This window comes from Triturus cristatus, chromosome 7 (genome assembly GCF_964204655.1).
Source record: "Triturus cristatus chromosome 7, aTriCri1.1, whole genome shotgun sequence".
Classification (NCBI taxonomy): Eukaryota; Metazoa; Chordata; class Amphibia; order Caudata; family Salamandridae; genus Triturus; species Triturus cristatus.
In genome coordinates, this window is record NC_140590.1 from 1,356,811,731 (window position 1) to 1,356,826,088 (window position 14,358).

The window sequence follows — 14,358 nt, forward strand, 5'->3', positions numbered from 1 at the left end:
CACCTTCAAGGCGGGCTCAATGTTTATCTTTTGTACTGCGGTGAGTGCTGCGGGCTACAGCACATACCGCAGTACAAAATATGCACTCTGTACATATCCCTGCACTATGTGGCAGGCACCATGCAGTGCCTGCCACATGGTGCGAAGATAAGTAGGGGTCACCATAGGTGCACCCCAAGGCCCATGTCGGAGGGCCAGGGGGATGGGGACCCACTACGGGCCACCAATGTCCCTTTCCGCCTGCCATTTCATGGCGGGAAAACTGCCATGAAACGGTCAGCGGGAAGGGACATCTCCAGCTTGGGGGTTGATAAAAATAAAACCAAGGGGGCCTATCTAATACCATCTGTCTTCCAGTAGGTCTCCCTCGCACGGGAAATCAACTTTTGAGCTAAGCCAGGGCTCCTACACTTAATACATATTTACATTTTATGACCTGTATTTCTATTTGAGGCATATTGAGATAAAGTATATGCCCTAATTTAGGGTTAGGTGGTGAGGACTAAAATCTAAGTTTCCAATATGCAGGCAAGTAACTAAAGCACTAGACCAAATTTAAAATGTCATCTCTTGCGATGCGATCCCAGTGAGGTCTATTCATAAACTAGGGCAGACGTGACAAGTAGGCTGCTGCGGCAAACGGCATGGTGGGGCTGCCACAGTGGCATCTTCCGCCTTTGTCATATAATGTGGGCTTCTTTTTTGGTGTACCGTGTCACTAGATGTTGTGTTTTGCATTTGTGGATCCACTACACTGCTCAATGGTGTACATTCTTCGTGAATAAATGGTTGACCTCAAAAGGTTAAAGGTTAAATTTACCATTATGGAATTCAACTATTGACGCACCAATAATACCAGATTCCAACAGCGAACACCAGAGACACAGAAGCTGCGGGGGTGGAGGGGAACAAGGCATTTGACAGACTTGTCAGGTTCTGTGTAATTGACAAGAACTTGACCAATGGCATTTGCCTCCTGCATTTTAGCTGTGGATCCCTATAGCCTCTGAATTTTGGCAGGTAAAATGCACCCATGCAGTGTACTTTTGTGCTGTCGGTTTCAAAGGAGCTGTGAGGAGACCATCCAGTACTTGTTTGCCTTTTAACACAAGTAGTCCTGCCTTTGAGATCTTAAATACTGAACTTAAAGTACCAGAATGCAAGGACAAAACCAAGATACAAGGGTCTCCTCAAGCCTTACATTTAACATTTTAGATCTTTCTTTCCAAACTCTCTGCAAGGTTTTTAGTGACACAAAATACTTCTCTTGTTGTCATACAAGTGTGTCTGCTTTCAGTAAGTAAAAAAAAACTTGCCAGGACTGTATGCAATGGCAATGCATTAATCAATGAATCTTGTGATGGCCACACAGCACACAACTAAAGTTTTATTTCCTTCAATTTTCAGCCGCTGCACATTTCCCGTCAAATGGGATTTTGCTCTTAGCCCGAAGCCACAGCACTTCCAGGTATTTTATAAATTTCTTTCTATCAAAGCGAATATTTTCTGTTGTAGCAAAATTATTTAATTAGGCCAACAAGTGGTCATGGTGCACCTTGATTCTAAGGAAGGGATCCTTTTGAAAACGCATCGAAATGTACTTTAAAACCTCGTTTAGCTGCGGGTAAAACATCGAACTTTGAAATTCATTTGATGGACGAAGGCAAGTAAGGATGTACTGTAGGTATGTCGTGTGACAGCACTAATGCTAGCTCCATTGGTATGAATTCGGCTTGCTTTGCGAATTATGTTTGTAATTGCATTTATATAGCGCTTACTACCCCTGACGATGCACCAAAGCGCTTTTCGTCGAGTAGCACGCTACTCTGGAATCCAAAAACAATTAGCAGTGAATTAGTATAGAAAAATATGAATTAATTTGAGTGGTGGACATGTGATGTTGTAAGTTGAATTGAAAGGACAATGGAGGGATAAAAGTGTATGGAAAGTGTTCATTTGCAGATCAGAGCAGTAGGAGGAGGATTGGGATGAGTAAAGGAAAGATGGAGGGGGAAGAGTCTCTAGAAGTAGATTAGGGAGAAAGATGATGAGGTATCGGATGGGTCCTGTAGCGGCTACCGCCTATCTAAAGCGGTAGGGCAGACAGGGGTGGGGGTGGGTTGGGGGGTTGGTGGGGAATGAACAGACTTACCTGCTTCTCCTCTCCCGTTGATGTTGCCAGCCGCCTCATTACTCCCCTCATCCGGCCCGAAAGTGGATAGGCCTCAAAGTACAGACTCCCCACTCAATCCAGACGCTGCTCTCATGCTATACCTAACATGAGAGCAGTGCCAGTTTTGGTCTGACTACCTCATTTGCTGCTTAGACAGTGCCTGGGAGCCTGTGGCTTTTCTCCAACCCGGTTTTGCAACAAAGCTGGGTTGGGGAAACATAATTGTGCATGTCTGTTTGTCCAGCTTAAGACGGCCATCCAAACTGACATGCACACTTATAAGTGTACACATGTAACATGCATACTTGTTGAGATCCTCCTCTTTGGACAATGTGGCTGTCTAGTCACAGTTCACATCAAAACTGTGGTTTCACTTTCCCACAGTGAGGCCATCAAAGTCCCTACACTTGATATAATTGTGCACAGGCATAGTCTTTCATCCACACCCTCACTTTCTCCCATTCTCTGTAGGCAAGGTGAAGTCAGAAAACCTGGGTAAAGGTTGTGCCATTTTGATAGTGAATTGGTCCTCCTCTCCGCCCGGCCTGGCCCTTGAATCCATCGTGGCTCAGACAGTGATAAATAAAATGATAATAATACTGTGTTATTGTCATTTCATTTATCATCTGCTGGCTGTGGGAAGTAAGGTGACGTTCTTCCCTCATTGCGGAAGAGCCGCCCGTAGATGAGTCTAGGAGGTATACATTAGGGAAGGGTTAAGAAAGACATGTTTGGGAGATCTGAATAATACAAAGAGGTGTGAGATGCGCAGCTTTGATGTAGCAACATATGCTAACAGTTGTATATGAATTTGTAGAAAAGCAACCTGCCTAAACTGGTTCTGGTTACTCTTATTCTTTAACAGATGTTTTGCCTTAAATCGAATTTACCTGATATTTTTAGAGAAAATAATTTTGTGTAGGTTGACTTTTCCCCCAATTTTCCGCTTCTTTCTCATTCCGTGGGATCCACCTTATGAACCCCTTTTTCTTTTCCCCTTCTTTCTTTCTCCTCCTGTTAGATCTCCCTTGCTGCATCCCTCTTGTTCTCACCCCATGGCCCATGAGACCATGCTTTTCTCCTCGCTCAACATTTTCCTGTTCTTCTGCTAGCCATCCAACTCCTTTGCTCACTTTGTCTGCATTTCTCTTTTCTTCTTTCTTTGTCACAATCTTCCTTTGTTTCTCCTTTCTCTGTAGCAGTAGATGACGGGAATCTTTGAATGCACTTATAATGTTGGAACAAATCCGTTCAAAGATGGTTGCAGGATGCAAAGGCATCTGCTGCAGTTGTCTTGGAATGCATTTGTAATATTTGAACAAACCCATACAAAGAAGGCAGAAGTGGATGTGCATCCATTTTTTAGTTAGTTGGGTTGTTTAAATATTACAAAACTGGGGGGAAGCAACAGGCAGCTGAAGGGAGAGGAGGGCAAGGAACACAGAGAGCAAGGTGGGAGCAGGTTCAAACTGGAGAAGTGAACACTAAAACATTTAAACTTCAAATACATTCTTAAGGAAAAGTAGATCCCCAGTTCAAGCAGCATCAACAGTGGAAGAAGACAAATGAACCTATTAGAACTAGATCCCCAGTTCAAGCAGCATCAACAGTGGAAGAAGACAAATGAACCTATTAGAACTAGATCCCCAGTTCAAGCAGCATCAACAGTGGAAGAAGACAAATTAACCTATTAGAACACTGTGAGACCAGGAACTCTTAACTGGTATTTGTAGTCAGAGTTACAACAACAAACATCACCATCAGCTGCAAAATATTTACAAACAAGTCAGATCACTTTGGGGCAAACCCAACTCTGGGAAACACCCACCAATCACTGTCTTTTCCCAAAAATTAGTATGGAAAGCAGTAAAACCTTTCTCATGGATCGAGGACAAAGCCTCCCAATCAAAAAGGACTTACAGCTGGATGACTCTGAAAACCTACTCCACCCCCGCCGCTCAAAAATATCTAGCCCTGTGGTATGCTAGATCTACCAAAATCCAATTCTTAAAGTACCGACTAGGCTTGTTACCATGCATAAAGCATTCTCCGCATTGGCTGAAGGTCCAAACTGACTCCATCTGCCGCTTATGTGGTACATCACAGGAGGACATGCTGCACTTACTCTGTACTTGTAAAGGACTGGTGGTTGAACAAAAATAACTTTTAAAACAATATTTTAACCAAAGAGGCATTAGCACGGCAAGTTGTGCTGGCCTGCTTTGCACCTGAGGACCCGCAGCTGAATTGTCACTTGGTGAAGTTCTTGAGGCAGGTAGGGAAGAAAATGTCATCTCTGCGGGACGAAGCGTTGGTACCAACATAACCCCCTGCAGAGTAACATCTTTCCATGGTTGCTAACAGTCATTCAGCAAATGAACCGCCTACTATAAACTATAATGGAAACAAATAAACATTTGTTTAACCAAACTTTTTTATTAACTTTTTCTTTGAACATAATTTATAAAGAAACTTTTAATCTACACATTTTGTAGCAATGGTTTTGAGTAACTATGCTAATAAAAAATTAACTTGAATCTGTGAGACAAATATGCTCCTGGGTGGGACAAACACAAAAGTAAAGAGGAAAGCTGTTAGGAGGGAACAACTGTGATAGACTACAAAGCCAAACAATGATGGGCAAAGGGCTGATGCAAAACCTACTCTATGTAAATTTGAAAAAATATATATAAGGTAGTAACAGTTGTATTCACTACACACACAGATACCACGCCAACATGTTTTGACTATGCAGTATTGATTAAGGCTGGTGGTCCTATATTTGTTTCTACTTTTATACTCTTTCAGACTTTGTTTTGCTACTGCATTCTGGTAATGTAGTTATAAATTGCATGAAAACATTGAGACATGAAATTAATGATTGAGTTGGCATTAGTATCAGTACATTTTAAATGTCAGTACTCATTATTCTTGCCTCTAAATGAGATTGCTTTCATTATGTCAAAAATATTGAGGAAATGGAATTAGACATTTTACTGGTGAAACCTGATTTCATGTTACAGTTAGTACATTGTGACAGATGGTTCACATTAATTAGTCCTTGAGACTTATTGTATGATTTTGCCTCTAAGTGAGGTTATCTTTTAACCTGTATGGTTTAGATATACTCTTATTGCAAGAGTATCATGATCATGTTCCATGAGGTGGCACAGACCTTTTCACAGTTATTAAAATGTACATATAGTTCCTTGCCATTGTTGAGACCCTTGGGGCTTTTTGTTCTGAGCCTTATTATATATTTGGATTCTTTTTGTCGAAGAGTGCACACTCTGTCACTTCCTCTGAGGGATTCTGCCACATGTTCAATTCCATAGTATTTAAGGGATTTCTATGTTTCTCCTTGATGTTCCTTCATTAGGTGCTTGGCAACTGCATAGGTGGCATCTTTGTTTACAATTGCCCGTATATGCTCAAGACTATGTTTCTTTAGAGGGCAAATTGTGCTGTTGACCTATTTTAAGCCACACCTGCATTCAATTATGTATACACCGTATGTTGTTTCACCATCAATTCTTTGATTTATTGTCATCTGCTTTCCTTTGTGATCTAGTATTGCTCTTGTGCTCTTGCCTATTTAAAATAGGAGATAGCAGATGATGATATAGCAACGAATTGATTGGGAAAACAACATACTTATCCATGTGTGCAGTGAATACAACTGTTACAGAACCTGCTTCAGAGTGGCACTTCTCCTTGTTTAAAAAATATTTGAGGTGGTCTGACCTCAAATATATATTACCTACTGGCGGTCGCCAATAGGTAGTTATAGTTAGGACCTTGTTTCTATTCAAAAATATTTTTTTCTTTAGCTAATATCTTTGGCGCCGGTTGACGAATCTTCGCAAAATTTTTCAAAACTAATGGGGCGCTCTGGTGAGCTCCGGTCTTATAAGTTTCGGGGTGATTCGTCAAGCGGGGGCCGAGAAACAAAGGTGGTTCCTAAAACGTGTTTTCTCCATGTTAATTTCCATCGAGAATCGAGAGCATGTTAGCAGCTCTTTTTGCCCAAAAGCAATGTTGGTCCTGCAGGAAGCGGGGAGCCAGCAGTGTCCCCAACGTGAGATCGTGCCACAGGGGATGGGGTCCCCGGGGCTCAAAATGGGCCAGGAGGGGGGCCACCCTGATATATATATATATATATATATATATATATATATATATATATATATATATATATCTCCAGGCCACGGAGGTTGGGGTCCCTGGGGCTGAAATCGGCCTCGGGAGTGGTGCCGCGCAGCCCCCTTCTCATTTTATTTTTCATTTGTTTTATTAAAAAAAAATGGGTCAGGCCCCTAAAATAATATGACAATATATATTTTTTAAAAGCCGTCATCTTGCCGACGGCCCGACCCCTCCCTGCACCACTCTGCAAACGTGCCTCTTGGTGCGTTCTGGATTGGGGGATGAAGTCCCCTAGAATTTTACGGGTACTTAGGGGTCAACTAGCCCACCAGGTACCTCCAGTAAGCCCCACACATCGGGATTGCTGAGAGGTGGTCCGAGGCCACTCCTCTTTTGACACCACTCTGCAAACGCGCATTTTGGGACATTGCTGGTGGTGCGATGAGGTCCTCTTGTGCCCTGAGGACCTCAGGACTAAAGTGGACTTCATCCCCCGAGCAGCAGTGCACCAGAAGGCATGTTTGCAGAGTGGTGTAAAAAGGGGGCGTGGCCTCAGACCACTCTCAGCAATCCAGCTGTGTGGGGCTTACTGGAGATAACAGGTGGGCTAGTTGGGCCCCAGGGACCCTTATGAAGCAAGGGGACTTCATCCCCCAACCAAGAGCGCACCAGGAGGCGCGTTTGCAGAGTATTGGAGAAAGGGGGTGTGGCCTGTGTCCACGTGTCAGCAATCCCACTATCTGGGGCTTACTGGAGGTGTCAGGTAGGCTGGTTGGCCCCTAACAACCCCCAGCAGCAAAGGGGACGTAAATCCTCATCCAAGAATGCACCAGGGAGCGCATTTGCAGACTGGTGGGCAAAGGGGGCATGGTCTGCTATGAGAACTTAGCAGTGCTGCTGTGTGGGATTCACTGGAGGTAATAGGATCGGTAGTTGGCCTCCAAGGTTGCCCTTGGGGGGCAACTACCCCTCCTGCTACATCCAATAAATCCCACATAGTGGTATTGCAAAGAGGTCTTCGGAGGCCACGCCCCCTTTCTCCACCACTGTGCAAATGCAACTCCTGGCACACTACGGGTTGGGGGATGAAGTCCACTTTACTCCTGAGGGATTTTGGGGGCCAGGAATCCCTCCTGGTACCTCCTGTTAGTCCTACGCAGTGGAATTCCTGAGCGCTGGTCGGAGGCCCAGCCCCCTTTCTGCGCCACTCTGCAAATGGGATTACTACGTTATAGTTATAAATTAGCATTTAAAAAACCTTAGAAATTCATTGAAAAAACCATAGGTTTCAGGGGCGCTATAGTTATTAATTAGCATTAAAAAAATCTTTGAAATTCGCTGAAAAAACCATAGGTTTCAGGGACATTATAGTTAGTAATTAGCATTTAAAAAACCTTCGAAATTCACTGAAAAAACCACAGGTTTCAGGGATGTTATAGTTAGAAATTAGCATTTAAAAAACCTTCAAAATTCACTGAAAATAACACAGGTTTCAGGGACGTTATAGTTAGTTGGACATTTTACTCGTACAAAACCAGAGAAATTTGGTCATTATAGTTAGTTGAGCTAACTATAACTCACGCCCCTGCAATGCACTGCTGATTATGTCACATATTACATCACTCATGACATGGTCAGTGAAATCACTGATGACATCACTGATGACCTCTCAAATGACATCACTGATGACATCATACACTTAATATCTGATGCACCTCCTCACACCCTAATATAACCTTTCATACACCCACTCTAAAATACAGACTACCATTCTCGAAACCATAGACACACCAATACCAGTTAGTACATACCCACTCACTGATTCATAGGTCTTCAATCTGTAGGGCTCTCCCCCCAGGGGGGTTGTGGAGTCCTGGGAAGGGGGTCGTGCATTCCCCAGCTTCACCTGTGCCTGCAATAAAACATGTTTCTGTTCCTTTTGGAAAAAGACAGCCATCCTGGGATGGCTGATTTAGATCGTTATCAGCTGAAGTTTCGTCAGTTGAGTATCTTGTGCTGTGAAAAGCTTTGGTGCCACAGTGCCTGCTTGACTGGATGAAATACAAATGTGGGCTATTAGTTAATCTTCAAGTGCAATGGGTTCTTGGGAGCTGGTTCTGGTTTTAATTGACTGAATCACTCCAAGCTTTGTGATGACAAAGATTTGTTTTTTTTAGTGCTAGTGCAAAGAAGTGGGCTGTGAAGTGCTTGCTTTTAATTGTAACTGCATTTACACAGCCCTTAGTACCCCTAAGGAGGTGTTGAAGGGACAGTTATATAAAAAATAAATTGCTTTACATACGCACTGGTATTACTAAAATCTACATTTTGGAAGCACCATTTTATCGTAAAACTATTTGCATATTTTGCACTATTCTATCTTACACTTAAAATAATGACTTACATAGTCAGTGCATTCTGTCACAGCCTGTGACCTCGGAGCAGTAAAAATACACATCACGATTCTACACTGCACCAATCAAGATTTAATGATGTGGCTCTGTGGATACACACAGACCCCTGCAGTACATTAACTAATAGAGGTTTCATAATGTACTACAGTGCATGTCCCACTGAGTAACAACTTTATTCAAATTTATTTTTCATTTCCACTGACCATTACTTTATATGTAGATACCTAATGGTGAAAGACCTAAACAACGTACAGAATATTTTGGGACTTGTTAATGAGAGTCTTGCATCGCCAGAGCATCACTTTTTTTGATGCTCGGTGGCACAGGCATCTCAACCATACCTATGAAGCGGTGCAAAGCCACCTGCTGGCTTTGCATGACCTCATAAATGTAAGACATAGCAGCGCAAGTCACTGCGTTGCCTTACTTTGCGTCAAGGAGGGGTTCCATGGGCTTTGTGTGTGGTTCCCTCGCAACACCCATGGATTTTGATGCTGCCCCATTTTTACAAAATCACGTAAACCTGGGGCAGCTCCAAAAACGGACGCCTCCACAGAGGAGGTGTAACAAGGAGAAATGTTTTAATTTCTCATTGCTTTTTCCTCTTTCCATGTGTGCTACATTCTGAAGCTCACATAGAAAGAGGAAAACGCCTCTCTGGTGGATTATTTTTGTGAAGGAAGGTGCTCCTTCCTGCACGAAAACAATCCTGCCTTGGTTGGTGCTAGGCAGCAATTTGTGCACGAACGCAAGGGGAAAGGACATGAATGCACCGTATTTCATAAATACGGTGCATTCCTGCCCTTTCACATTGGCATAGGGCAGTGCAGCAAGAAGACTTGCAGCACTGCCCTATGCCAATTCCTCATAAATGAGGCCCTTTGTTTTGAGCTACACTTTTGACTAAACCCCCACGCTCACTAACCTTTGGTTTGATAAACACTGTTTAATATTATTTCCCCAACTTAAAAATTATTCGCTGTGGGAATTAGGGGCGTTTATGTTTGTTGCGAGTTGTCGATGATGAGGAACACTAGGTTCTAGAAATTTTTGTTAGAAGGGGGTCCTTACGCCTAAAAAAATTGACAAGGGGGTCTCGGCATCAAAAGGTTTGAAGACCTCTGGTCTACACACATCCACTCAGTCACTGATACAGTCACACATACACGCAGTCACTCATCAATAAAGCCTCTGATATATGCACTCATACACCCATACAGACACTCACATACTGCCAATCATCCACAGAGATACTCACACACCTAGTCAGTCACCCAAAGACTTTTTTCAGTGAATATATATATATATTCACTGAAAAAAACATAGGTTTCAGGGATTTTATAGTTAGAAATTAGCATTTAAATAACCTTAGACATTCACTGAAAAACCCACAGGTTTCAGGGACGTTATAGGGCCGCGTGCCCCCCGCCTATTATAAACAAAGTTCTGGGGAGGTGGTGGTCCCCGGGGCTGCGGGGGCCCCAGTTGGCCGCCGCACCATTATTAAACATTGCTCCTGGGACCAGGAGACCGCACTTCATTTTTTAAAAACTTTTCGGCTGGATTTGCAGGCCGTACGCGAATCCTGCCGAAAATTAAAAAACGAAATGCTTTTCTGGGCCCTCGGAGTCCCTGTGGGTCCCCAAGAGCAGCCTAGGGGGTCAGGGTGTTTCTACCCTGACCCATTTTCTTGTTTGTTTACCTTTTTTCTTGTGACTCGGTTCAACCTTACTATTCCATATGAAAAATAATGCCACTTTCTCAGCACGACGAAAAAGCCCAACCATTCATAAAATAGGTAAAAAAGAGGTTTTATTCATAGCAGGCAGCTCAAATCATGTAGCGTTATGCGTTTTGACCCACCAGGGTCTTAATCATATGCAGCAGCTGACATCAGCTATTCTTGCTTTAAATATCTAATCCAAAAAGAAAAGCTAACATCAACTGTGGCTGGACAGTAGGGTGTTTGAGATGCTGCAGTAATATGGCAAGACAAAGTTCACAAAAGATTAAAACTGATGGGTGAAGAGAATCAAATATTTTAACATTGTAAGCAAGTTGTATACAATTGGGAAAAGCCTGGAAAAAATGTAAAAAAGATAGCAGAAACCAGTGAATCACAACAAGAATCCAAATCTTCTGAGTGAGCGACGAAAACCAAACCCAATACCCATCCACTTATAAGATTGATGGCTACCAATTGTCTTCCTCCAACAACTGATCAGAAAGCAGATAATCTTCAATGTGTTATCTGTGGATTAGCCAGAATAAGGGCCAAAGTAATTGACAAAAGAACAAAGTACAGAGTATGTGAGTCTCAAAGGGTAAATATGTTTTTTATCTGTAGCTAGTTTCTTCCAAGATGAAGTTTTCAGCTGAGTAGATCATCTAAACAGCAAGGTGAATGTATATGCAGCAGTTTTGCATGCCCACCCAAACTGCATGCATGCATACATTAGAAAATATGAATGTACAATGAGCTCCCAGTAGCAACGTAACTGCCAGCTTTCAGTTAAGATAAATGAAGTTTTATAGCCACTCTTGAATGCTGACTATGGGTTCACACTCCGTGAGATCAGAGAAATAACGTTCAACATTGATGAAACTGTATTGATCCACAAAGATGAAATTAAGATTTTTCTGGTGAAAATGATCAATGGCAGAATTTGTTTTTGTCAGTCTAACAAAAAGAATGAGACACTTATGATGTTCTCAGCTGATTTGCCTCCAGAAGTTCTTGCTGGGAAAATAAATCAAATGATGCAGTAAAATCAGCAGTGACCATTTTAAGAAACGATGTGAAAGATTTAAATTTTGGACTTAATGACAAATTTGGTTATGCCCCAGAGCTCAGCAATTCATGTGGGTCAATAAGAATGCCTGATGTTGTCTTCACATTTTTTACATCATTGATTAATATCAGCAAAGCAAAACTGTTACAGATTAAAGTTCTTGAGTTCGGAACAAAAGCAGACAACATTGATGATGACTTTGATGATATAAGCAAAGAAGTGGAAGACAATACCATGAATATAGGTCTATGCTGTGCAAATGTACTGTCTTTTCCAAATCATGTTTTATGAATTACATCACGGCAAAACAAAAACTCCGCTACAAATGATGACAGCACACGTAATCTATGACAAGTACAAAAGTGGAGAGCTAATCATGCTTTAAAATCTTGTGAATACGACAGCACGCCATTTCCAAGTCACTTTACAAGGAAAGGATTTACAATTACTGCTCTTGATAATTTTAATTTTGAAGACAGCTCTTCTTTGAAACATCCAGCACACATGATACAGCCATGGTGCTTTTTCAAGACTGTGTCAATGATGTAGCTGCTGGAAAACAATCTATGTTGGCTGTAGCATAAACAAACGAAGCTGCAAACTTATAACCCAACTGCCTTGCCAAGATGTGCAAAATCACTACACACTATCACCTAGTCCTTGTCTACCAGAAAGTTTCAAAGTGGCTCAGGACATGAATCGTCTTCTATCTAATGCTGTGGTCCGCAAAGCTGATTTAACTGAATTCATCATATCGCTCATTTGATGTTTACTAAAGGAAGAAAAGCCAGTTCCTCCGTGGGCTGGAATTCATGCTCTGATCTCTAAGAATACCATCCCACACAAAAAGGTTTGGTTTTTACCAGTAATACCATCTCCAGTCATAAAGTATACAGTAGTATACTCAGCTCTAATTAGTTTCCAAAATGTGCTTGCTCAGCTTGAAGACTATTATATCCTGCCAAGTTTCTGTGGTGAAGATGTTTTCTGTATTGTAGCTGACATTTCGTATGAGAAATCCAGTAGATTTTGATGTTCTTTATCCAAGGATGGGCACTTTCTATATGACAAAAGTTGCGTTGCGGTGTGCAGGAAGTTATCTCAGTGGTTGTGGCATAGACAATCCACTTATTGAGGCTGAAATCTTTGGAAGTAAAACTGTCCAGTCAGTATTGAGCAGAACTCATCATGTTAATTTGTTACAAGGAATGCTCATCATATCTGAGGCTATAGAAACATTGCGTTGGATTGCTTTCTGGAACAAGAATGACAAATTAGGTTTTGCATATCTCATCTCAGAAGTGAACAAGGCAAAGGGGGCACTTCATTCAAAAGACATAATGCAAAGCCAGGCAATGTTCAACACACTCAGTTCAAAATCAGAAAACCTGAAAACCAAGTTTGTAGAGTTTTTTCAAAGAATTTGAAGAAAAATCTGAACTTTGCAAGTACCGATGCAATGTTTTACACATGATAGCTCTAGTGAAAAAAAACCTTGATATGTGCTGATCGGGAATATGATTGGGAGTTGCAGGTGAAGATTGTGGAGTCACTGATTACTGTGTTTCGCAAATTCAATTGCATGAACTACTTGCGAGATGGGTCCTGGTATTTGGAAAGAGTGAAGAAGCTAGAAGTGGAAAAACCATACCTCTACGGAAAATTCATCCTAAGACATTTGTGGTGTAAGACGGAAAGGGAAGGTTCAATGCTGTGGCTCCAGATATGAAACTGTAACGGACAATCCAGAGATCACAGCAAAGCTCCAAGGGAATTGTTGGTCAGATACGTCAAAGTGCATTTGTTGCTCAATGGCAGCTAGTTTACCATGAAGTCCTTTCTATTTGCAATGTTTCCAGAGAGATGACACATTCAGAATCAATGGACCATCGTGAAAGTGTTCCTCACCACAAACTTGTGGGAAACAGAGGGGAATGTTCTAATAAACAAGTTGACAGCCTTCATCATTTCATGCAGCAGCAAGGTAACCCCTTTGAAATGACTGAGCCTATGCAACTACACAGCTTTGTGACCAAACAATATCTTGATAATGATATAAAGACAAGTCTAATAGTTGTCCTGGAACATTGATTGAAACTATACACAGAAGTGAAGGAGGAGAGATTTGTACTGAAAGAGAAAAAGCTGTTTGACATAATCTCCATAGCTAAACTTTGACACTTTAAATTCCATAGTAAGAGTTTCGTCCAACCAGCCATTGCAAAATAGGTTACAAAAAAAACAATGTTCGCAAGCAGTAGAGAGATGGACGCAGCAAAAGAAAGGGGTGAATTCATCAAGGACATTCTGTTGCATGATCTTCTTCCAACAAACGCATCATTTGATGGAGATGCTGCAATCAAATTAGTTAAGCACAAACTCGTATAAGAGCTCAAAAAAAACTTTCACCTGAAGCATTTCAATTTGAAAAGGTGTCCTCATTGAAAACTGCTGTTGTTGTGAATTATATGTCACATTTGCGAATGATCTAGATTTCATCCATGCAAAACTTTGGAGAGGACATTCAGACTGTTCTATGGATCTCAAAGTCAATGTGCACCTTGCAAGAACTGCACATTGCTTTTGACAGTTATCTTGGACTATCTGTCAAAGATTGTGAGAAAATTAAAGGAACGTCAACAGGTGTAACAATTGACCTTGCCTGCATCAAAAAGTTCAACATCTATACCTGTGCGACTTGATAAATTCTGGTCATCAACATCGAAGAAGATGAACTAGGAGATGGTAACTCGCCAAAACATTGCAGATACTTCAGTGAACACTGAATTTCCAATTATTGCAAGTGGAATGATTGTCAATGATGAGTTGATGC

At 41.7% G+C, this 14,358-nt stretch overlaps 1 protein-coding gene across 1 annotated transcript in view; it reads left to right on the forward strand.

Annotated features, from left to right (window-relative positions):
* The window catches only part of LOC146812054 (fer-1-like protein 4), a 1,053,957-nt gene that overhangs the window by 278,017 nt on the left and 761,582 nt on the right, over nt 1-14,358 (forward strand). Inside the window, exon 8 of the mRNA XM_085619061.1 lies at nt 1,408-1,468. Coding sequence (XP_085475187.1) covers nt 1,408-1,468 — 61 coding nt within the window. The remainder of the gene's footprint in view (nt 1-1,407; nt 1,469-14,358) is intronic.